At 41.3% G+C, this 25,032-nt stretch overlaps 1 protein-coding gene across 3 annotated transcripts in view; it reads right to left on the reverse strand.

The window, feature by feature from the left end:
* TANC1 (tetratricopeptide repeat, ankyrin repeat and coiled-coil containing 1) overlaps positions 1-25,032 on the reverse strand; it is a 226,906-nt gene that overhangs the window by 105,688 nt on the left and 96,186 nt on the right. For all 3 annotated transcript variants that reach the window (XM_055307799.1, XM_055307801.1, XM_055307800.1), the window contains exon 4: positions 17,068-17,268. In XM_055307799.1, the coding sequence (XP_055163774.1) occupies positions 17,068-17,268 (201 nt within the window). The remainder of the gene's footprint in view (positions 1-17,067; positions 17,269-25,032) is intronic.

A 25,032-nucleotide genomic window follows, 5' to 3' on the forward strand; every position in this document is an offset into this window, starting at 1 on the left:
CCTACAACTTTCTCAAACAAACTTCCACTTCCCTCCATTATCCTGTCAATGCAGAGCTTTTGGTTCCTATACTTCATTTGAATCATTACAAAAGAGTCCCAACCATTTGCCCCGACTCCAAAATGGCCTGTATAAAATAGTTATTGTCCTACAGCCCCTGTTTATTCCTTCCCTCTACTTCAAAAGTGATCAAAGGACAACACTGCCAAAAGACTAAAGTGTTTCCTGGCTCCCATCAAAGTTCCATGCTCTCCTCTGACATTACTGGCTGCCCCCCCATGCCTTGTGAGCTCCAGCCAGTGCAGCCATCACTCACATTCCTGCATGCTCTCTAGACCTCAAGTGGGGCTGTTCCTTCCCTAAAGAACATTCTTCCCGCCCACCCAACGCCTGTTAGCTATGTAACCCCTAATTTACACGTTAACAGCACCCCCTAATGTCACATGCCCTTGGCACCTTACCAACTGCCCCCAAAGATTCTCACTCTTTTCCATGACATCAGGACTCTGTAGACAGCTCGAAGTCTTACAGGTCATCACTTCTCTCACTCATCTGGGAGGTCCTCAAAGCTTAGGGCAAGGTGTTTGTTCACCTTTCTATCAACGTTACCTCTACCCCACAGCCTAACATAGAGCTAATGCTCAATAAGCCTGTATAAGACAAATGTTTATGGAACCTCACGAAATCACTAAGTGAAAGAAAGACTGACGTCCTCAGAGTACCTCTGAGGACATTCAGGAAAAATAAAGGTCACCACCACAAAAAAGTCACATCCACCTACACAGTGTCCTCTTGTGATGAAAGGGATCCTGGAAAAGTCTCTTGCCAACTCATCTACCAGCAAGTCCACAAGAACCAGGGGAAGCAAGAGCTCATGAGAGCAGCAGTGTGTAAAGAAGGACTATTTTTAAAGGCCAAAGGGGACACAAACTAAGAATTTCCAGTTTGAAAGGAAGCAGAAAAAATTACCACAAAAATAATAAGAGTATCCAAATGCAAATTAAAAAGGATTCTCTTAAGCAGTCTACTAGAAGGTTTCTTTCTCATTTCAGGGAAAATATACTGGATTCAGTTTTATTTTTTCTTTCCACTGTATCATTATGAAACCTACAAGCAACAGTGAAAAAAATCAAGGGGACTCACACGTATGAAACTACAGTAAGATTTTTCCTGCCTTAAAAGGACCTGTTATTCCCCAAACAATTGCTTATTAAAACACCAACTTAAAAAAAAAAAAAAACATGCAGTAAGACCTAATGTTGAATAAATATCAAGTCTTCAGAAACTGTTTAATGTGTGCTTCCTTGACCTAGCCTGTTGACATCATTTCTTCCTGAGAGTCTTACAGGCCCCAGGTGGCCATTCTGAAGGATCTTTCATAGGTGGGCAGAATCAAGACGGCACAGAGGTGCTGGGTGGTTTCCCTGCCCTCGCCCCAAACTCTTTGGTTATCAGCCTGCTTCCTTGTGAACTGCTTCTCACACTCCAAATCTTGGTTACTTGCATTCTTTGATCTTTACCACTTTTTTTTTTAAGACTTTATTTATTCATGAAAGACAGGGGCGGGGGGCAGAGACACAGGCAGAGGGAGAAGCAGGCTCCATGCAGGGAGCCTGATGTGGGACTCGATCCCGGGACTCCAGGATCACGCCCTGAGCCACCCAGGTATCCCTCTTTACCACTTTCAATAAGAACTACAACAGGACCAAGAATAAATAAACAAGGCAGTTGGCTGGGAGCAACACCTACTACAGGAAATTAAAAGCAACGAAAGATCTCGAGACCTTTCACACGAACTGTGGACAGGTCACCTCCTCTGCAAAGCCACACCCAGAACTTACAGACCCAAATCCAGGTATCAACAGAAAGGTTCTAGAAGTCCCTGCACTGAGAAAGGAGTGCCTTTCCCACTGTCCAGGTCAGACAAACTTGAGTCATAAGAGGAGGCAGTATGAGAAGCCAACAAATGGAAAAAGGAGCAAATTACCTGATCTCAGAAGTCAGGAGCTACAGCACTTCTGAGCGTGTATTAGGAGCCAGGCACTTTACCAACATCCCCCTCTACCCTTTCTAAGAACTATGAGGAAACCCAGAATCAGAGAGCTTGTCAAGTCACCTCCAAGGACACAGAGCTACTAAGAACAGGAACTTTGGATTTGAACCCCGGGTCTATCCATCTTTTAAGGGCCAGAAACTTCTCACTACACTACAAACATAGCTTGGATAGAATTTCCCCATTAAGAAGGCAGCAAGGAAAAAGACGTGTATAGAAGTTCATCTTATGTAATGCAGAGGAGATCTGCCTAAATCTCAACACCGCTTCTAAAAAAGATAAACAAAACCATGCTTCCTGAGAATCCCTTTTACGCACATAAATTTTAATGTATGTATGAGTGCATATATACATTCATTCAAATTTTACAGAACACACACCTGACTCTAATAAGAACTCCAGAACTGAGAAAAAAATGTTCTAAATTATTTTGTAAAAGTAAACTACTTTTAATAAAGAAAATCTCCATTAAATTTTTGCTGAAGATCTCAAAGTCCACAATCATTTTTTGATTAACAAAAGAGGGACTCTCTAGCCTTTCAGGCCTCACTTCAAGACCTCTAATTCCTGGGGGCAGCCTGGGTGGCTCAGTGATTTAGTGTCTGCCTTCGGCTCAGGGCGTGATCCTGGAGTCCCAGGATCGAGTCCCACACATCAGGCTCCCTGCGTGGAGCCTGCTTTTCCCTCTGCCTGTGTCTCTGCCTCTCTCTGCCTCTCTCTCTCTCTCTCTCTCTCTCTCTCTCTCTCTCTCTCCTGTGTCTCCAATAAAGAAATAAACAAATAAAATCCTTAAAAAAATAGACCTCTAATTCCTGCATCAAATATTAACACTAGACTCTAAGATGTGTACATCTTAGATGTGTATTTTCTTTTGAGTACTAAAGACCCTCACATCCAGAGTTCTTGTGAAATCTCGAAATGCCCAAGGCGGAAGTGTCCATAATACTTCCTATATTCTCAGATGACAATTCTCTCCAGTGTTACAAAGGAGTTATGACCTGAGCACAAACTACTTCAACTGCATTCAACTACATGTGCTCCACAAGGTGGGGGAAAGGTTCTAGAGGATGAGACACACGCATCTACTGTTCCCTTAGCACTCTCAGCGTCTACATACCATCACATAATGGGATACTGTGTATAAGGTACATATTTCTGGCATAGCAAGCTACCTACTTCATCTGGCACATCCAAATAAACAATCATCTGTGTTGAATGGCAGAAGAAAAATGACTCATCCAGAGGGAGTATGTCTGTCTGCATATACATTTATAAGCAATTTCAGGGATGTTCAAGAGTAACCAGATACAAAGATTTCTGCCTTAAGTGCCAAATTTATCATTTACCTACATAAGGGGCAACTTTGTAACTGTGCTTTGGATATCTAAGTGTTCTCTCAGCTTCCATTGAAGTTTTGCTCCCACTGCCTGGTAAGCAAGTGTGGACCACTCTAGTGCACTTACTCTCTATCAGCTTCAGGAATCACTTGCTCTTGTTTTCATACGAAGCTCACAGGAGCTTCACAGATCACTGAGGCAAGGCGCCATCACACATTCTACCTTTGCTCAGATTTCTTTCCTGCTCAGAAGTGCTTTCTTAAACCTTTACACTTACATCACAGCTCTTAAGAGCTGGCTTCCTTTACAGGGCAGTTTTACAGGCATAATCTTAATCACTTTGAACAAATCTCATGCAAAACAAGAGATGAATAATACAAGTAGTTGGTGGCAAAGCTGGAATTGGAACCCAGTCAGTGGGTCAGTCACTGCCTTATACTGCTTTCATGTCCTCTTCACAGAGAATAAAGCCTGCTGCCCATCAAGAGGACACATGCTTGCCAGAAAACACAGATATCAGAAGATTAAATCCCTTGGGGATCGGGGAGACACACCTGGCTGAGGATGGAGAATTGAGAGAACTGATACTGTGGGAATCCATTCCTGGCCACCAAGTCAGACAAAGAAAAATGAAGATGGGCTCAAAGGCAGATGACTACCCTGAAACAACCACCACCACGGAACAGCTTGTGTATCAGGCCCTACAATTCACAGTCTACATTTCATTTAAATTTCAGTTACCCTATAAAGAGAAGCACTATTATTACCCCCATCTCCCAGATACGGAAATACCTATAACCTATGCAAGCACACCAAATAGGAGGTGAATCCAGTTCCAAACTGCCCAAGATTGGGGTGGACAGAGATTTCTGCACCTATTAGGATCATTAATATTTTAGTTAGCTAAAACCAGAGTCTCACAAGTGTCTCACTGATGGCAGATAATACATTAAGCTTTTCAAAAAGTGAGCTCAATCTGAATAGGCCTACGGCTATTAAAGAAATTGAATTGACAAATAACCTTCCAAATTAGAAAAGCACCAGGCCCTGATGGGTTCATGGGTGAATTCTACTGAAATTTAAGGAAGAGATCACACTGGTCCTCTACAATCTCTTGCAGAAGATAGAAGTAAAAGGAATATTTCCTAACTCATTCTGATTCTATAAAGCCAGCATCATCTAACACCAAAACCAGACAAAAACAGTACAAGAAGACTATGGATCCATAGCTTTCATAAATACAGATGCAAAAATCCTCAAAATATTAGCAAATCAAATCCAAGAATGTATAAAAATATTTACAGGGGTGCCTGAGTGGTATAATCAGTTGAGCATCTGACTCTTGGTTTCGACTCAGGTCATGAGATCAGGTCCCACATCAGGCTCTGCACTGAGCACAGGGTCTAGAATTTAGGTTCTCTCTCCCTCTGCTCCTCCTGCTGTGTGTGTGCACTCACATCTCTCATTCTCTTGCTCTCTCTCTCTAAAATAAATAAATCTTAAAATAAATTAAAATAATTATTTATCACAGGCAAGTGGGATTGATCCCAGGTGTGCAAGGCTGGTTCAACATCAGAAAGTTGATCCATCATATCCCTAGGCTAAAGAAGCAAAATCACATGATCATATCAATAGATGGAGAAAATTCATGGTAAAATCCAACACCCATTCATGATAAAAAAAAAAAAACTCTCAGTCAACTAGGAATAGAGGGGAACTTCTTCAACTTGATAAAGAATATCTACAAAAACTCTAATATTATACTTAATGGTAGAAACAAGAAGCTTTCTGACCAAGATCAGGAACATGGCAAGGATATCCTCTCTCATCAGTCCTTTTCAACATTGCCCTCGAAGTCCTAGCTCATGCAGTAAGACAAGAAAAGATAAGGCATATAGATTGGCAAAGAAGAAATAAAACTTTTTCTACAGATGGCAAGATCATCTATGGAGAAAATCCAAAATAACGGACCAAAAAATTCCTGAAACAGGTATTATAGCAAGCTTGTAGGATACAGAATATACAAAAACCAATTACCAGTAATGAACAAGTGGAATTTGAAACTAAAAACAGTACTATTTGCATTTGTACCTCAAAAAGTGAAATCCTTCAGTATAAACAAAATATGTAAAAGATCCACATGAAGAAAACTAAGCAATGCTAATAAAAGGAATCAAAGAACAAACCAAGTGGATATTCCATATTCATGGAAGGGAAGACTCTACATTGTCAAGATGCCAATTTTTCCCAACATTATCTATAGGTTCAATCTATTTTTTTTTAAGATTTTATTTATTCATGAGAGACACACAGAGAGAGAGAGGGAGAGACACAGGCATAGGGAGAAGCAGGCTCCACACAGGGAGCCCAACATGGGACTCAATCCCAGGTCTCCATGATCACACCCTGGGCTGAGGGTGACACTAAACTGCTGAGCCACCCAGCCTGCCCCGGTTCAATGTATTCTTAGTCAAAATCCCAGCAAGTTATTTTGTAGATATTAACCAACTGATTCTAAGCTTATGTGGAAAGGCAAAAGACCTGAAATAGCCAATATAACTTTGAAGGAGAAGAACCAAGTTGGGAGTACTGACACAATCTGACTTCAACATTTACTATAAAGTTAAAGGAATCAAGACCATGTGGTATTGGCATAAAAACAGACAAATACCTAGGGGCACCTGGGTGGTGCAGCTGGTTAAGCATCCAACTGGATTTCAGCTCAGATCATGATCTTAGGGTTGTGAGATTGAGCCCTATGCCAGATTCCTGCTCAGCACAGAGTCTGCTTAAGACTCTTTCCCTCTGTCTGCCCCTTCCCTCCCTTCCTGCTTGTGCTCTCTCTAAAAATAATTCTTTATAAAAGGAATAGACATATAGCTCAATGAAACAGAACCACATAAATATAGTCAACTTATCTTTAACAAAGGAGTAAGGGCAATATAATGGAGCAAAGTCTCCTCAATAAATGGTGCTGGAGTGTCTGGACATTCATATGCAGGAAATTAAATCCAGACACTGGCATTACACCCTTCACAAAAATTAACTCAAAATGGATCACACACCTGAATGTAAAAGGCTAAACTATAAAATTCCTATAACATAAAAGAAATCCTAGTGACCTTGACTATGTCAATCATTGTTTAGATACAATCCCAATTCATAAAAGAAATAACTGATGAGCTGAAATTCATTAAAACTAAATACTTTTCTGCAAAAGACAATGTTAAAAAAATAAGACAAGCCACAAACTAGGAGAAAATATTTGCAAAAGACATATCTGATAAAGGACTATAATCCAAAATATACAAAGAACTCTTAAAACTCGAGAAAACAAACAACTTGATTTTTTAAATGTGCCAAGCCTTAACAGATCACCAAGAAGATACACAGGTGGAAAATATGCAATGAAAAGATGCTCCACAATATATGTCACTAGGAAACTACAAATTAAAACACTAAAAGGGGCACCTGGGTGGCTCAGTGGTTGAGCATCTGCCTTTGGCTCAGGTCGTGATCCCAGGGTCCTGGAATCAAATCCCTCATCGGGCTACCCGCAGGGAGTCTGATTCTCCCTCTGCCTATGTCTCTGCCTCTCTGTGTTTCTCATGATAAATAAAATCTTAAAAAAAAATAATAAGAGACCACCTTATTTTTACACCTATTAGAATGGCCAAAATCCAAAAAACTGACAACACCAAATGCAAGCGAGGATGTAAAACAGGCATTTTTATTCATTGACTGTGGGAATACAAAATGGTATAGCCACTTTGAAAGGTTTATCAATTTTTTATAAAACCAAACATACTTTTACCATATGATCCATCAATCATGCTTCTTGGTACTCACCTAAAAGTATTAAAAACTGATTTCCACACAAAAACTGGCACACTGCTATTTACAGAGGTTCTATTACTAACTGCCAAACCTAAAAACAACCAAGAGGTTCAGGATGTGAAGGGATAACTAAACTGTGGTGCATTCAGACAGTAGAGTATTATTCACCACTAAAAAGATGTAGAGGAACCTTAAATGCATAATTACTAAGTGAAAAAGCCAGTATACTATATGATGCCAACTCTATGACCTTCCAGCAAAGGGAAAACTATGGAGACTGTAATTACAAAGGTGAGGTGCGTGGATGGAAAGGAGGGAGCACAAAGGATTTTTAGGGCAGTGAAAATACCCTATATGATACCATAATGATGGATACATGTCATTATATGTTTTTCCAAACCCACAGAATGCCTAACATAAGAAAGTAAACTTTGGATTTTGGGTGATGATGGCATGCCGCTGTAGGTTCACTGGTTGTGACAAACACCGCACTGGGATGGGGGATGTCAATAATGGGGAGGCTGTGGCATCGGGGCGGTGGTAGGGCAGGGGTATGAGAAATCTCCAAACATTTCACTTAATTTTACTATGAACAGCTCTTTTAAAAATTCTATTAATAGTAAGCCTAAGTTCATTAACTATCACTTAGGATCTTTGACCAATAAAGGAGGACTTGGTTGGTGATGGAAGAGACAAGAAAGTCACACCTCCTCAGAGGAAGTTTCCTAAATTTTATTTCTCAGAACGCTTGTACAAAGGATTCCACGTGTAACTGTTGGCTAGCCACTCTCAGTAAGCCACCAGAGGCAAAGCTTACTGGTTTAACACTCCAGGCCCGGATGGTGAAGATTTTCCCTATGGTCCTGGTTTTCCCTTTGTAAAGCACTCTGGTCTTTACTGAGCGCTCCTCTAGAGATCACCACTCTGTGTTCTCTTCAGCTCCCCGATGCCAGACTCCGCACACCCTTGCCCCTCCACCTGGAACACAGCCAGCCCATTCCTGCCGACACACACACACAGATTTGTTTCACAACAAGCTGGGGGATTCAAGCTGGAACATCAATCTTTCCTTCCTGTCTATTTCTACTTTACGGTAACGTTCATCAGTGTTAGATACAGGTACGATAGCTTCTGCGGGCTTCCGTGACGTCTCTGCCTCTCTGAGAATCAGAAATTATCAAAAAGAAGACATTGCCACCCACCACTGCTATCCCTGCCCCCATCTGTTTTCTTGAGGTAAAGAGGCTCATTTCTGAGCATGGCACTGGGTTTGTTCTAGCCGCCATCTGACACCACCACAGGGAGCAGTTGATACTGCTGTAGAGTGTGACTGGATAAAGCCTCCAGTCAGCATTAACCACAGGCGGTGGGAAACATGCAGCAAAGATGCCAAGAGCCTGAGAAAATGGGAGAGTGACAGGAGCATAGAAAAGTAGGATTGAGGGGCACCTGGGTGGCTCCATCGGTTAGGTTACCGTCTGCCTTAGGCTCAGGTCATGATCCCAGGGTCCTAGGATCATGCCCCAAATCAGGAGCCTGCTTCTCCTCCCCCGCCCCCATGCTCTCTCTCCCATTCTCTTGAATAAACAAAAGGAAGGGGAAGGGGAAGGGGGAAGGGGAAGGGGGAAGGGGAAGGGGAAGGGGAAGGGGGAAAGGGAAAGGGAAGGGGAAAGGGAAAGGGAAGGGGGAAAGGGAAGGAAAAGGGAAGGAAAAGGAAAGGAAAAGGAAAGAGAAAAGGAAAGAGAAAAGCAGAGTTGAGAAGGTCCCTGGTGACCAACCCAGCTGAAAACATATTCCCCTTTACTCACTGCCTAACAATAGCAAAGCCCTGAGAGAGAAGTAGGCCCTTAATTAAAGAATCAGTTCTCTCTAGATATGGAGGAGGAAGCTGTTTCTAGCTTTATAAAGTAAATGTAAGATATGGTTACATTGAAATTGTTTATGTGTCCATTAGTATTATTCAACCAATCACATGGGGCCAATGACTGCCAATTACTAAACTCCTATCCATTTTAACACGTACATACCTATGCCCCCTTTCAGTTGAAAGAAGTGATCAGATCCTATTTTCAAGGCTCCTGTGGGGAAACAAAGACAAGAACCAAAGACAAGGAGCTCTCAGAACGTCAGGGCAGAGACCTGCAATGAATGACTATGCAGAGGGAGGAGAAAGCACTGTGCTACAGGTGTTTGGAAAAAGTTATTTCTCATACAGGGAAAAGGAGAGACACAGGAAGGCTGGACAAAGCAAAAGATGTAAGCCACACATGAGGTCAACTCTGACAGAAGAAGTTCTGACCTCAGGCACCGGGAGGGGAATAAGCAGAGGAAGAAGTGGAATCTAGGACTGGTTTAGAGCATAGCAGTGTACTTGGTCAAAGGCCATTCAATGGGGAAAAGATGGTCTCTTGAGTAAATGGCGCCAGGACAACTGGATAAACCACAGGTAAGAGAATGAAGTTGGCCCCTACCTCACAACATGCATGAAAAAAATTAGCTCAAAGGGGAATCTAGGATCCCTTTCCTCTCTTTTAAGAAAACATAGGCATAAGTCTTTGTGACTCTGGATTAGGCAATAGTGGCATCAAAAGGACAGCACCAAAATAAACCAGACTACATCAAAGTTAAAAACTTCTGCTTGAGGGACACTTGGGTGGCTCAGCGGTTGAGCATCTACCTTCAGCTCAGGGTGTGATCTCTGGTCTGGGGATCCAGTCCTGCACCGAGATCCCTGTGAGGAGCCTGCTTCTCCCTTTATGTCTCTGCCCTTCTGTGTTCTCTCATAAATAAGTAAATAAAATCTTAAAAAAAAAAAAAAAAAAAAAACTCCTGCTTGTAACAACAGTATCAGGAAAGTGAAAAAGACAACCCACACAATACAAGTAAATTTGAATATTGCATAACTTGTAATTAGAATATGAAAAGAATTCTTACAACTTAGTAATAAAACTACAAGGAGATGCCAGTTCACACATAGTAGGATGACAGTAAAAAGACTGACAAAGACAAGCGTTGACAAGAATGTGGAGAAACCGGAAATCCTGTACTCTGCTGGTGGGAGAACAAAACAATGCAAAACTTTGGATAACACATTGGCAGTGCTTCAAAATGTTAAATATACAGTTATCATATGATCCAGCAATTCTATTCCTAGGTATATACTCCCAAGAAATGAAAAGATATATACACACCAACATGCACACACAAATGTTAAAAGCATTATTCATAATAACCAAAAAGTAGAAACCCAAATGCTCATATACTGAAGAAAGGATTTTTAAAGGTGATATATGCATTCAATAAAATATTAGGTAATAAAATGGAATGAAGTACTGATACCTACTTCAATGTGGATGAACCTACAAAACACTATTATATGAAAGAAGTTGGTCACAAGGGCCCACATGTTACAGGATTCCATTTATATGAAATGCCTGGAATAAGCGAGTCACAGAGACAGAAAGTAGATTACTGTTTGCTGAGGGCTGGGGATGGTGGATTAGGGAGAGGGGGAGGGAGGTAGGGAGGAATGTGGAGTAATTGCTAATGTGAATGGGTTTGTTTTTTTTTTTTTGTTTTTTGTTTTTTTTTAAGGGAGATAAAAAGGTTCTAAAATTAGATTGTGGCCATGGTTGCAGAACTCTGTGAAAATGCTAAAAACGCTGAACTGTAAACTTTAAATGGGTGAATTATATGGTATGTGATATATCACAGTAAAGCTGTTTTTTAAAAATGCAATGGGATAAATCACAATGCAAAAGGATGCAAATTTGAACTGAGAGAACAAAAAAACTTTTGTGGGACATAAAACACTTATAAACCTAATTAAATGGAAAATGATGATCTGTAAAAATGTTTTAGTGACATACATAAGTGATAGCTTTCAAACAAACAACAGGAAAGCTGTGATTTGGTAAGAAATGCATACTGCCCAAGCAGAAAAGAAGACAAATACCACAAAAAACTCACCAAAGAAAAAAAGTACAAATGACCAGTAAGTATATCACAATCCATCCCCAATGTTAGTTTCCACCCAGTAACCCCACTTGCATAAGTCTATCCAATGAAAATATTAGAGATACTAATCTCTAAATTAAATACTAATATACAAGAATGTTCTTCATTTGGTGGAAAACTGGGAACCTGTGCTCAGGTTCATGACCTGTGCTCAGGCAAATGGGCAAATCCATCACCTATGTACTACAAAACAGAGCAGGAAAGACATTTAACCAAGTGTTACCTAATAAACCAAGTGTCTTTCTGGGGGTACAAGAAAATCAAGATTTACTCTATCTATATTTAGTATATTTTTATAAGTGTTTTCCTCCTCAAGTATTATTTCCAAGATTTAAAAAATAAACATAATATCAGTGTATTTACCTTCATTAAAAAATAATATGTGACTATCATATAAATCCTTATGGGTGGTTCTCAAACTTTGCTACATATTAGAATCACCTGGGAACCTTTTTTTTTCTTTCCAATCCCAATGCCCAGGCCATACTTCTGTGCATTCAGTCAGAATCTCTGAAGGTAGAACTCAAGCATCAGTACTCTTTAAAGCTCTAGGGTGAGTCCAAGGCACAAATTGTATACAGCTGAACCTGAACCACAGATGGGGAAGTCAGTGGCACCCAGCAGGTCCTCAGGTTCACAGTGGAGCAAAGGCATGCACATGGGTTCTATATGTGAGCAAAGAACAACAGAAAGTGTGTGTCCGGGTCACAGCTGGCCATGGCAGTGAGGTCCAGGCAGGCGCCTACTCCTTGGAGGAGCATAACAGGTCTCCAGGAGGAAACAAAGAATGTTTTCGTATTCACCACAGCAGCATGAGGAACTGTCCTTGCTGAAAGTCAGAGCCCTAATTGTGGCCCTGACCACTTAGGTGAAAGCAAAGCCTAAAACTGGCCAATGCTATAAGCAGGTTTGTGCTGGGACTGTGCATTTCCTGGGTTACTCTCCTCCCACCCCCAAAAATGCCTCACTCAATGCACGTGGGCACATTACGCTCATGGCCTCCCTGTGGGCATGCAACCAGAACACAAACCCACATCATTACAGCTCATGTGTCCACAGTGTACAAGCAGTAAGTACAACACAGACTGGCATCAGAGACATGCTGGGGACCTGGGCTCAGTACAAGGCTCTACCAGTAACTTACATACTGGGGCAAGTTCCATCCCTCCCATACCTGCAAAGAGGCCAGCACGGATGGCCTGACCTGGTCTGGAGGCTTCACTAACTCTAAAGTGTCTATGATTCTGGGCACCTACCTGGCTGGCTCAGCTAGAGGAGTGTGCGACTCTTGATCTCGGGGTTGTGAATTTTGAGCCCCATCTTGAGTGTAGAGATTACTTAAAAATAAAATCTTTAAAAAAAGAAAAAATAAAATGTCTATGACCTTCCCCACATAACAGAGTGTGGTTGTAGCTAAAACTGGAAGCCAGCTGAGTGTTTTTCTGACCATGAACTTGATCTGACTCAGCTGTAATAATTCCCCTGACACAGTAACATGGAAAGAAAGAAAACGGGAATGGTCTAAGAAGTGCAGACAGAAGGGAAGTTCAAAAGAGGAAGGTGACAGGAGGACTTCTCTCAGCCCCTTCTTACTAATTCGGACCTCAGTAGCACTATCCATCTAAGACCATTCCCAGTAGACGGTTAACTTCAAAAAGAAGCCTCTCAAAGAATGCAGGAGGGAATGTGAAATCAATACAGCTTTTCTGGAAAGTGGGCAATATGCATCAAGAATCTTTAAAAATGCAACCCATTTAGTTCAATAATTCCACTTCTGGGAACTTGCCACTCTTATGACATCAGATGTGGGTAAAAATTACGGGACAAAACCATTCACATCAGGAACTCTGGAGACTGGTTGCACAACAATGTGAATGTACTTTATGCTACTGGTCTGTCCATTTAAAAATAGTTAAGATGGCAAATTTTGTTACTTGTATTTTACCACAATAAAAAATTTTGAGTTCATAGGCATTTAATCACAAAACAAAGCAAAATATCTTGGCTCATGCTACAATTTTAAGAAACCTGAAAAATAACAAATATCTAACAAATGGAAATTGGTTAAAAATCAATCATGGGACATTGGAACAAAAGACATTAAATTTCAAGTTCTTCAAGCAAACTGGAAACTGTTCATGATATAATATTAAATGAAAAGAGGCAGTACATATGGTCTCAGGTCTAGATGGAGTAGATTTTAAGAATCTTTTTAAATAAAAACGCTAATTTTCTTTAAGAAACACTTCTGTGGGGCGAGAGAGGGCCTTAACAGACAATTAACTTATGGTCCAAGAATCAAAGGGCAGAATGACTTCCACTTTATAGCCTGTCATTTTGAGGTTTCTGCCTTAAAGAAACAGACAGCCAGAGAGGTTTTCAAAACTACATGAGGAATCGGAACTGGAAGCGGCAGAGGTGCAACTAGCCAGCACTATTCAGTCTTTCCACAAGTGAGGATGAAAAGAGCAGATCACCCCCACTTTCCACCATCTACTGCTATGCCCCATCATAGTATTCTAAAAGCTTGCTTCCTGTTCATGCCCCACCTTTTGAGTGTTTCATAATGGGCCCAAAGTGATTTGGGAAATATAATCCAAATATAAAATAACTAATGATATGACTAATAAATAAATCACAGGAAATGGGCTTTGCTCTTCTCTGGAAGACAAAAGGATACATTGCAAATATTAATGAATTCTTAATCCAAAAATGCTTGCAATCACCACTTAACTCTAATGGAGACTGGTCCTTTTGTTTTCTTTACCAGCAAATGTAGTTTACATTCAAGAAAAAAAAAAAAACTTGAAACAATACTCAAAAACTATCTTTAACAAGTGAAAAAAATATATATATGGAGCAAGATAGTAGGAGAGTAAATTATATTAACTAGTGATCTAAGTGGAATGTAAGAAACTCAACCATGAAAAATGCAGGGTCACATTATTGCAAGGTTAATGAAATTGTCTCTGACCCAGAGTTCCCATGGCCCAAGAGCTAATCACCTATTGTATTAGAATACAAACTTCCATTAAAACAAGCTACGTGGAATGCCTGTTACAGGGGTTTATAGTATTTGACCTTTGCTAGAATAGTTTCAGTTCCTGACAGTTTCTTGATTAGCATCAATTAGTGAAAAGTTTCTATCCAAACAAGTAAAACAGGTTTAATTTTTTCTTTTATAATGCACCTTCTTAAAAGAGAAAGGGGTCTTATCTTAGAAATGAGAACAGAAATCATCAAGGAAATTCAGAGCTGGGTCTGAGAGATGACAAGATCTGGTGTAAGGGGAGTGCAGGGGAAGGCTCAGCACCTCGGGGCACAGCACCACACTGTATTTACCATTATCATTAACAACAGTGTGAGGTTTTTAAATAGATGGCTATTTTTAAATCCAATGCACGTTCACAACCATATGCCAACCAATTTTACAGGCAGGTAGAACAGTAGGTCTCTGGATACTTTTCTAACAATATGGCTTAAACAGAAACCTGTGTGCGTTAGACACTGGAAAAACATTGTTTATTGTCTGATGTATTCTGAGTCACTGCCATTTTTAAGCAAGCATCTCTGCCCTTAGCTTTCCTTTTGAATTAAAATTGCCAAGATAATGAAGCCAAATCACCACTGTGAGACATTAATTTGCTGCACAAATTTGGGCAATGCACAAGTCTGGCTCTGTTAGAGAAGAATCTGCTGAGTGTATTTCATTTGGACCCAAAGCATCAAATATGGAGAATATTCTCTTCAGTCCACTAAGAGACTGTTAGTGTTGCACCCCTACTCCCTTCTATTCATAAGGCCTTGCAAAGAATTTAACAGAAATAAATTTTATTCCTATGGAGAAAAACAAACTATAGAATATTTTCTCAAAACTAAAAATATCAAATTTGGTCAGGACACAGGAGACCAGGCCTCATCATGGATTTCTGACCAGTAAGAGCCTGTGGCCTCAAGACCTTCCCGGATAGCAATACTTCCCATGCCATTCATTGCTACCTAACATCCCACGAAAACCCCACTAAATAAACCCACTGTAACTATGAGGTGATGGATGTGTTAATTAACCTTACTGTCATCATTTTGCAATTTATACATGCATATAAAAAAATCACTATGCTGTACACCTTAAACTTACATGATGTAACACATCAAGTGTATCTCAACAGAGCTGGAAAAATCAAATTTAAAAAAATTTTTAAAAAGATTCAAGTCCCACTAAAACAAACTTCCACTAATAATAAAATTCTATCTGAAATGCATATTCCCTAGACTCTTAGGTATTCACCAGGCCTAAGGCCCAAGCAGCATCAATTCATTTGCAGCAGCACAGGCTTTAGGAGGAAAAATTCTACCAAAGGTCATTATCTCTGCACTTAGCCTTGCATTACCCTCAACTGCCCTTAAGAATCCAGACAGGTTCAGAATTCTATTATCTGTTTTATATAGATGAGGTATACTCAAAGAAGACATCGTGCCTAGCCATGCCCATCAGACACAAAGGTGCACATAAATACACTGATTCAAGGAAAAAGGACAAATGACATGGCTGATAAAGGAAAAAGTAAAATGCTATACACAATCTGTAATTAGAAGAGTAATTCTAGTGGGCTAACCATCAAGAAAGGCACTGTGGGAACCATGATTTGAAAGAAGGGAAGAAATCCAACAAAGAGATATAGGGGTAGGGAAATGCAAAGAGAAGGAAGGACATTCCAGGAATTTCCCCAAATACTGATAAACAGGTCAAATTCCTTGGCACAGGAAATTGCTTCATACCAAAAAGGTTTCCAAGTTCCAGCTAATGACTGGATTGTAAACAATGTTGTCCAAAATAAGAAAGCTCTAGAACAATAAAAGGTTTTGGACACTCACCAATTCATAGCACCATTTCTAACATTCAAAGCCTCAAGATCTGCCGTCTTAATTTTGACACCACACAAACTGCAGATGTCCACTAAATGATTCAGAAATAATGCCTGTCATATCCCAAGTAATACAAGTACTTATGAAACCAGAAAAACAGATACCAATTCTATAACCCCAAGGCACATTTTAGACCAATTCTGAACTCATTTCTGTATAAATGAGAAGAATCCTTACACTTACGATCAATAAAGGCCCCCAAACTCTCCTGCCCTCAGTAAACAAATGCTCAGCAAACCTAAAAGAGCAAAGTCTTATGATTGCAGGTATCAGCATTTTGGAAAGGCTTTCCTCACATCTGAATCATAACTGCTCAAGTTAAGTAACATTTGTGTTTTCACTGGTAATGTTAAGTACAAAAACTTGGTAATGATGAGGGAAGCCAAACTATTTTAAACAAGTAATCCATAAGACCTGCCCCCACGCCTTTACAAGTGTGAATTTTCACAAATTTTATAGTTGTTCAAATGCTGGGTGATGTAATCAAAGAAAGTATATCGGTATATATAACACTTGGCAATAATAAATGGACTGCTGTCAGATTACCTTTGCCAAAATACAAAACTTAAACACACCACAATGAGTTTAGATTATGGCATTTCCTAATTTATGACCAAGAAAACCAGACCAATGATTAACATTAATACTGATAAGATCTTGTATCTTTGTAAAAGTCTAGCCTGAGCAATCAAAATAGTTTGTATACAGGTTGAGCTAAAGAGAGAAGTCTATTCAAACCATAACTTTCTGTTTTAAAGATCTTCTTCCAGAAATCACTGTGACAAAGAAAAATACCTCCCAGAAAATTCCTTATAAGCACTGGTTTTGCTTACTTTCAATACATGCATTACAGATATAACCAAAATAGCTAGTTTGGGTGTTTTGTTGCTTATTTACCTGGAGATTTTTTATTTGATCTTGATTGCACCGAGTGAGACTGTCGAGGCAGCAGAGGTGATGAAGGCAAAGACATGGAGACCCCTTTGGCCAAGCTCACCCTGTAGGTGTCCTCTGCTACAGGAAGGCTACTCACAGAAAAGTCGCCACCATGGCCAGAGGGTAGGACTTGAGGGGAAGTCTCTGGACCAAAGTCACCTCCTGGAATGAAGAGAGAAAATCTTAACTTAGATCATCCATTACAGGTAGATTAATTCCTAAGAACTACATCCTTAGAATAGAATTCCCATATATCTTATGTGCATGTTGTTTTTTAAGTTTTTTTTTTCTTTACCACTCATGACTTTTTACAGTGTGAGAGAAAATTCGAGTTTAACCACTCAAGTATCAGTGAACTCATACCCCTTTCTGGCCCCTATCAACTGGCCCAGTTTCCCTCCTACCAATGGGTCCAGAAAGCCATCAATCTGAGATTAGATTTTTTTTTTAAGACTTATTAATTTATTTGAGAGAGAGAACAGGAGGGGGGGGGGTAGTGGTGAGGGAGAGAGAATCCTCAAGTGAACTCCCTGCTGAGCATGGAGCCCAATGCAGGGCTCAACCTCAGGACCCTAAGATTATGAAGTGAACTGAAATCAAGAGTCAGACGTTTAAACAACAGAGCCAAGCAGGTGCCCCCTGAGATTAGATTAAAACCAAGTATGAATGATCCATAAGAAGCTATGATTTCAGCTCAAGGGAGCGGGGTCTTACATAGGGATCATAGAACAGATTCAAATGCCAAAGTTCTTTCCAGAACAAGTTATTTCCAGAACTCCCTGGCTGCCCACCACTTCTCTCCAGTAAGAGAACCAACCCAAGGAAGGGTAACACTACTTCAACATTCCCCCTAGCATCATATATCTCTTCTCTCATCAGCTCCACTCCACATGGCAGAGGGTCCACCTTCCTACAACTCAACCCATAGTCATGGGACTGGAAACATGACTCACTGATGAAGCTGGTTCTCCTTGGTATTCAGCCCCTAAATGAACTGAAGGACAAACAAGCTTACTATCATGAAATTAGATATTCTAGGGTAAGCAGATCCAATGACAAAATACAGAGGACGCAATTACAGTATAGAGAGTACAAAAGAAAGGGCGTATGTTGGCTAAAATCAGCTCTGAAAAAGATATAGCTGGTTCTCAAGCATTCAGATAATAAACTGTCCTCTATTACTCCTTCCCCACCCATCACTTCCTCCCCTCCAGGGTGTACTAAGAAGCAACTGAGGATGGGTGAGGAGGGAGGGTAAGTCATTACCCTATTTTTTTTTCCCATTACCCTATTAAAACTTCTACATGCTCTAATATATAGACAGCAGAACTGGAAAGATATAGAAAGTTTTCCAGAAGCAAACTAGTCTCTCTGATAAGTAACACCCAATTGGTCCTTACCAAGCCTTCCTGACTCTGAAAAATCAAGGCTTGGATTTGAGTCAGAAGCTTAATTTTTATAGATCTTTGTGTGCAAGACTCAAAAGGGATGTGACCCAAACCATCAAGTTCAAAGCACATCGCTGTGCTTGTTTTTCATGTTAGGAGGCATGGTGAAAAAGGTAGTCACCCCCTGCACAGACTGGGGTAAGGGTGCAAGGTTAAAACAGGCAGATAGGCTCATGCTTGACTTTCAAAGGCAACTCAAAACCAGCAAAGCTGTGAATGGAAAAGCTGTGGGTCCCACAATGAATAAGTTGGCAACATTAGAAAGGTCATTTGAGTCTACCCAGGGCCAGCTATACTTGAAGGGATTTTAACAGACTTGGGAAAATAAAGATTTATCAGTAAATGTCCAAGTTATTGGTATTTGAAGAAAAACACAAAATTATCAGGAAACTCTCACTAGAACTTCCAAAACAAAAACATTCACACAAGCATTCTGTCCCTGAGGGAAGGAAGCAGGAATTCTTAGATCCTAGATCTATGTGAACCGCAACATCACCCACTCTGGTCCTCCTGTGACCCTCGCTGCTCACCCTACTTCCTGATCGTCACTGTAGGATCCCATCACCACCAATTCCCAAGACTCAGGAGCTACTCTTCCACCACTGGAGATAAGCCAGAAATCTTTTTGAAACCACCTCCCTGAGGTCTTGAACCAGGACATCAAGTTTCCCAGCTGCCTCTCCTTTGACTATCTGTCAAAAGAAGGAACCCAAAGGCGAGGTAGGGGTACACCATAAAGCCAATGCCTGCTGGTGCTGAGTATCCTCCATATATTGAGGAGACTTGAGGAAGTAGAGGGAAGGAGAACAGTTTTCTCTAGTCCAGTATCTGGCACACAACCAGTCCCCATTGCCACATTGGGCTCATCTGGGGGATGCAAGCAGGTGCTATGCCTATAAGAATGGTGGCTGGTCACCTAATTCCTGGATATTTGGCAAGGAATTTTAGGAGACAGAAGAACCTGGGAGTTGCTGAGGCCATAGCCCCAAGGGAAACACAAATTGGAAGTGGGGGAGGGCTGAAGAGGTTGTCCATGTGGTTTGCAAAGAGCTATACTGCCCTTATGCCATCGAAATCCCGAACCTGGTAGTCAAAACGCTGATAGGAGCAGGGCTGTGACTAGGTAAGGTCTTCTCATACGCCAGTATTTCTGACCTGTACAAAAAAAACCCAAACCAGACTTCAAGCCCCTTAATTTGGATGGGGACACACAAAATTAGGGAGAAATGCCTCTACTGTGACAACACCAGAAAAAAAAAAAAAAAAGAGTAAAGCTCATTACTGAGAAAGGGTTTATTTTCTTAAATCCTTAGTATTCTCTAATGCGACACAAACAAAAAACTGGGGAGTGAAGGGTAAAAAATAAAAAAATTAAAGAGTTTCCTAATTATAAATTCCGCCCATAAGCTTTGTTTATATCAAGCAAAGCAAATATTTTCATTAACTCCAAGTATGGTGAGTTTCCAAAGCAGGCTGTAACCATGAGGACCTTCAGAACAGCTGCACTCTGATTTGATGCAGTCTGCAATAAAACGAGACTTGGAGATGGGACTCAGGAAGGAAAGGTTTCCATTTCAAGTTTACTTTGACATCTCATCATCATGTCCATCCAAACATGCTGTCCCATTAGTTTGTTTTAAAGACACAATTGCAGGTGTCTAACCTCCAGCTCCCTTTTATTAAAAAGGCACAAAGCAGGGAGAGAAGTTTTATATATGAAACAAGTGGGGTGATCCAGCAGCCTAGAAGCTGCAGGCAGCATTCTGGAGCCTGGTACTTTAACTCCATGAGAGCAAAGGGGTTCAGGTCAAAGTAAACCCAAGAGCATCACAAGGACGCAGGCAATGTCAGTGACAGAAAGTGAAAATCTCTTAGGGGCCACCACGAGAATCATTGGTTCTGGGCAACATGACATCAGAAATTCTCTGGCTGATTTACATTCCTCAGCAGATGCTTAAAGAGGTTTCTAGAGGAATTAAAACCTTTTTCACTGAAATAACCAGCACTGTGGGCACATTTCCCCTTAGCTCCGAATAGTTGGTGTTCTTTGAACTGTGACCTATTTTATTCCTACCTCAATTAAATGATGAGACACACTTCAATCACCCTACCCATTGCTGTAGCAGAAATGCCGGCCCAGGTAGGATGAGGTATCCTCTCCAGAGCAGGAAAACCATGTTATCAACCACCAGCGATCTGCCAGGCTGCCTCCTGTTCCACTGGCAGGTGCTTCCCATGGAACGTTTATATACCACAGACATGCACATCCACCCCAACATGCTTTTAATCTCAGAGAACGTCGAGTCCAATCAAATTGTTTCAGAGACAAGAAGCTGGGACATGGAGGTGAACAATGAGGAGCAGAAGCCACACACCTAGAACGACCTCCTCTCCCAATTCCTGCAACTGGCCAGCTCCCTGCCCCATACATTTAAGAACTTTATTTTGAAAAAAATGGAGGTCCCTCAAACAGACACGTTTTTAAGTTAGGAGATCTATAAAGGGTCAGCACGTTTTTGCTTTTAAGGTTTAGGCTTTGCCTGTCACACACAGCCTCCATCATAAACCCTCCCCCCCCCCAACACACACACTTTTCTTATTTTAAAATCACCACTTCTTTGATTTCCAAAAATGAAAGACCATAAAGGGAATAGGGGCATAAGGTTCTTCCTCTTTGTAATAAATATAACTAAATACATACATATGCTACATACATACAACACAAAAGAACTATAAATCCAAGTCATAGTTTACAAAGATAATGGAGTTATCAAAGGAGATAAAGCCATCCAATCAGGCATTTTAAATTGGCAGAAATGGCTTTTGATAATGGTTTTTTTATTTTAAATTTTTTTTCCACTGTTACAGACTGTGAAAAGGGATTTAAGTTCATAATGGAAGAAAATGCAAATCTGGGAGATGATGAATGTTTAAAGGTGTCTATGCGGAATGGCAATGTTCAACATTACAGATTCAAGTATATGGAGTGCAGGATTAGAGAAGGCTTTAAAAAAAAAAAAAAAAAACCCACGAGGGCAAAGAAGCCAGGGAGATGAAAGCAAAATCGCATTTCAGAAAGAACAGACTTGAGAAAAGGAAGGGAGAGCTTAGACATCCAGGTAAATAGATCTACAGATGCAGGAAATAAGATTTCCATTTATTGCACCACTGAAGTGACTAGGTGGAGAGGGAAGGGGGATGGGAGCTCAGAACAGAAAGAAAAGATGTTCTGTTTATCCAGTTCCAGAAAACGGGGCTTGTGCAATACATTTAACTAGGGTATTAAATGTGCTAGGGCATCTTTTGTGCAGTCCCTGCCTGGGAGCATATTAATGTTTCTTAAACATATTTTCCATCATAAGGTTTTATAACCACATAACTCATATATATTTACAGAAACCTAGAAAATTGGAAAAGATTTCCTCCCACAAGATCCAAATATCATTTTGGGAGCCTTTGGAAGGCTCTCTCCACAACTGAGAGCACTTTAAACTGTTTTATATCTTACAGGGTCTCCCCAAGTAACCAGCCAGAGCTACTGATTGTTAACGTACATTTCAAAAAGAGAGTTATAAGATAAATGTATCCAAGAAAGCAATTTTCCAGAACATTATTCAGAGTCATGACTAAGACTCAATACTGCCAAGAGGCAACAAAGCAGCTCACTCCCACCCCACGCCACGCCACCCCCCAGTAAAGAAAAACCTGGTCAACAGGACAAGTTTATCCTTTTGTCTTCAAAAATCCACCAAGGGGATTCTAAATGGAGATCAGTAAATGCGATCCTCAGTTTTTATTCTCAATACTCAGTAGTTATAGAACCAAATGTACCCTACCCTGACACAGGCCATGAGGAAAGAGACTGGCATTTCCTCTCTTATTGTCAAAATTCTCCTTTAAGGCAGATCACCAGGCAAGAGTTTCTAAGCTTAAAAAAAAACACAAGATCTCCAAAAAATTCCCACCCCGAGCCCTATTACAACACAATAAATGCTTTCCTTGGCATACTATGTGTTAGGACAGGGTTCAAGGCACTTTATACTCATTATCTCATATCCTCACAAAGACCTTGTGAAGTGGGTGTTGTTTTTATGCTCCTCTGCCAATAAGACCTACCATATGGAAAGCAGGGGGTATCTCGCCTGCGGACACTGGCCAGTGGCAAGAGTGGAGTCTGAACCCAGACCGTCCAATCCAGAATCCCTTCTGCCACCCTGAAAAAAGCCTACTGAGCTATGCCTTTCAACATTACATCATTCTGAATAGTTAATAAGGAATGCCAAAAATAGTATATGCAGGTCTATATGCAGCACCAGGCCACCGTGAGAAGAAACCTGTTCCCTCATCTATTTTCACTTTTCATGCTGGCTGGTTAATTAGCTCCACAGCACTCCTGGATCCTTCCATTTGGGAGGCACCCAGGCCCAGATCATTAATTTTCTTTCCGTCAGCCACACCTTATGCTGTCACCATACAAGCGAAGTGGATGGGAGATAGATGTTTAGTCATCAAGCACCTTAAATAGTTTCCTTTCATCTTCTTCTGTGCAGTAAACCCAATTAAACTCTTGCAGCCTTTGGGCCTGCTCTCTGCGCCCAGGGCGGATGCACAGAGTGCCAGGCACACCCGTTGAACCAAGAATCTGGACCGGCCCAGAGAAAGAAGAAAGTAGCGAGCCACTTGTGGTCAAAGCAACCCAGGAGGGTTCATCTACAATCTTCAATCTGCATGGGATCCATTATTCTAGTTGCCTTGTCAGGTATAGTTGGCAGGCCCGTGGAACACACCCCACTCATTCTGCAGATTTGCTAGGCCTGCTGCTCCCGCGCACAACTGACACTGCGATTCCCAATCCCTGCACACAGGGAAGCCAGCACCCTGCCCAGGGAGGCGGTCAGAACTGCTCTGGGATATGGCTCAGGCACTGGTGGCTCTCCCCCACGCGCTTCTCAGGTGCAGCATGAGACTGAGAACCACCAAGGCAGGAAGGTGGTCGAATGTGTATGCTCCCGTTCCAAGACAGAGGTGGGAGAGATGAAAAGAAACTGGAGGGAATACTCAATCACGCAGATGATTAGGATGCGGTGTACATTCCTTGAGCGTGTGTCTATATACACCTCCGTGTGCCTGTCTGTATACATACATATATATACACTGTATACTCATATATATAAACAAACATACACAATTGTACATGTGCAGAGGCTTTCTAGGAGGATACACAGGAACCAGGCCCAGTGGTTGCTGCCTCTGGAAAAGGAACGGAGCATGGATGGGAGGTATACACTTTAACATGGTTTACATTTTATGTGCATGTTTCCTGTAAATATTTTAAATTTGCATTCCCTAGGACTGAACCACCTATAGATACGAAGATCTAAAAGGGCCACCCACCATGACCTGACTTGGCAAATGGATAAAATGAAGATCTATTCCACAAAGACTGCTAGACGTTATGGTGTGTGGGGCTGACTGCTAGGAGGTGAGTTTATTTTCCATTGGCTGAAGAGGACACAGTTCAGGACCCTATTCGAAGGAGGTCAGATTCTCAGGTTCACCGAGCACACTTGCTCCCATCATCGATAGGCTCTGTGTAGGTACATGTTTCATTCCTTCTCTGCCCACCCTGCACTCTGGCTCTCTTCCAGGTCCAGGGCATCTCTGTTGCTGGCGGTGGGGTGTGGCTGTGCATACCTGTGGTTGTAGCACACACAGGATAATCCAGAGTCTGCCAGGGAGAGGGCAGGAAGAGGAAAGATAGGCTAGAGGAGTGAAGAGGGTGGGGGGGGAGCAGAGGCTGAAAGGGCTAGGAATGAGGCAGGACAGGCAGGACCAAGGAATACAGAGGTGCAAGGGGGGGGGGCAGCCAGGAGTGCCAAGGGTGGGGTGGTGGGAGGCTAAAGGTGATAGAAGCATGAATTCCCGTTTCCTTTAAAACTGCTAGCAAAACATCTCCCAAAACCCCAATAAGTTGGTTTTAACTTCAAAGTAAAAGACAAACTCATAAATGCAAAAAGCATATGGAAAGATAAGGGAGTGCTAGAAAAGGAAAGAATTCCCAATAATGTTAAGGATAACGATAGGGCAGCTTCATCGTCGTTGCAACAGCTGAGGACCTAAGCACGCAGAGCCCACTGGGTCAAGGAGCTATCGGGGCCCTTACCCCGGTGCCCACTCCTGTCTTCGCCCCATGCCAACTGGCAGGAACCAAGAGATCCATGTAGGGAAAACAGAGCTGACTAGACCTTTCCTCTTCGATGAAAAGCCTCACCCCCCCACAAACACCCCCCAAAATAATAAATGGTGTGAGAATGAGGAAACCTAGAACTTCTGAGAGAGAGGAAAGGGAATATCTTCCTGAAGACTCAAAAGAAAAAAAGGAAAAATAAAATCAGTGAACTGCATAGCACTCTTGATAGAATACAGGATAACACGGCCTCTATATCCTTCATATGCCATGTTTCTTATTTTCTCTATA

The sequence above is a fragment of the Nyctereutes procyonoides genome, unplaced genomic scaffold, assembly GCF_905146905.1.
Source record: "Nyctereutes procyonoides isolate TBG_1078 unplaced genomic scaffold, NYPRO_anot_genome, whole genome shotgun sequence".
NCBI classification, from domain to species: domain Eukaryota; kingdom Metazoa; phylum Chordata; class Mammalia; order Carnivora; family Canidae; genus Nyctereutes; species Nyctereutes procyonoides.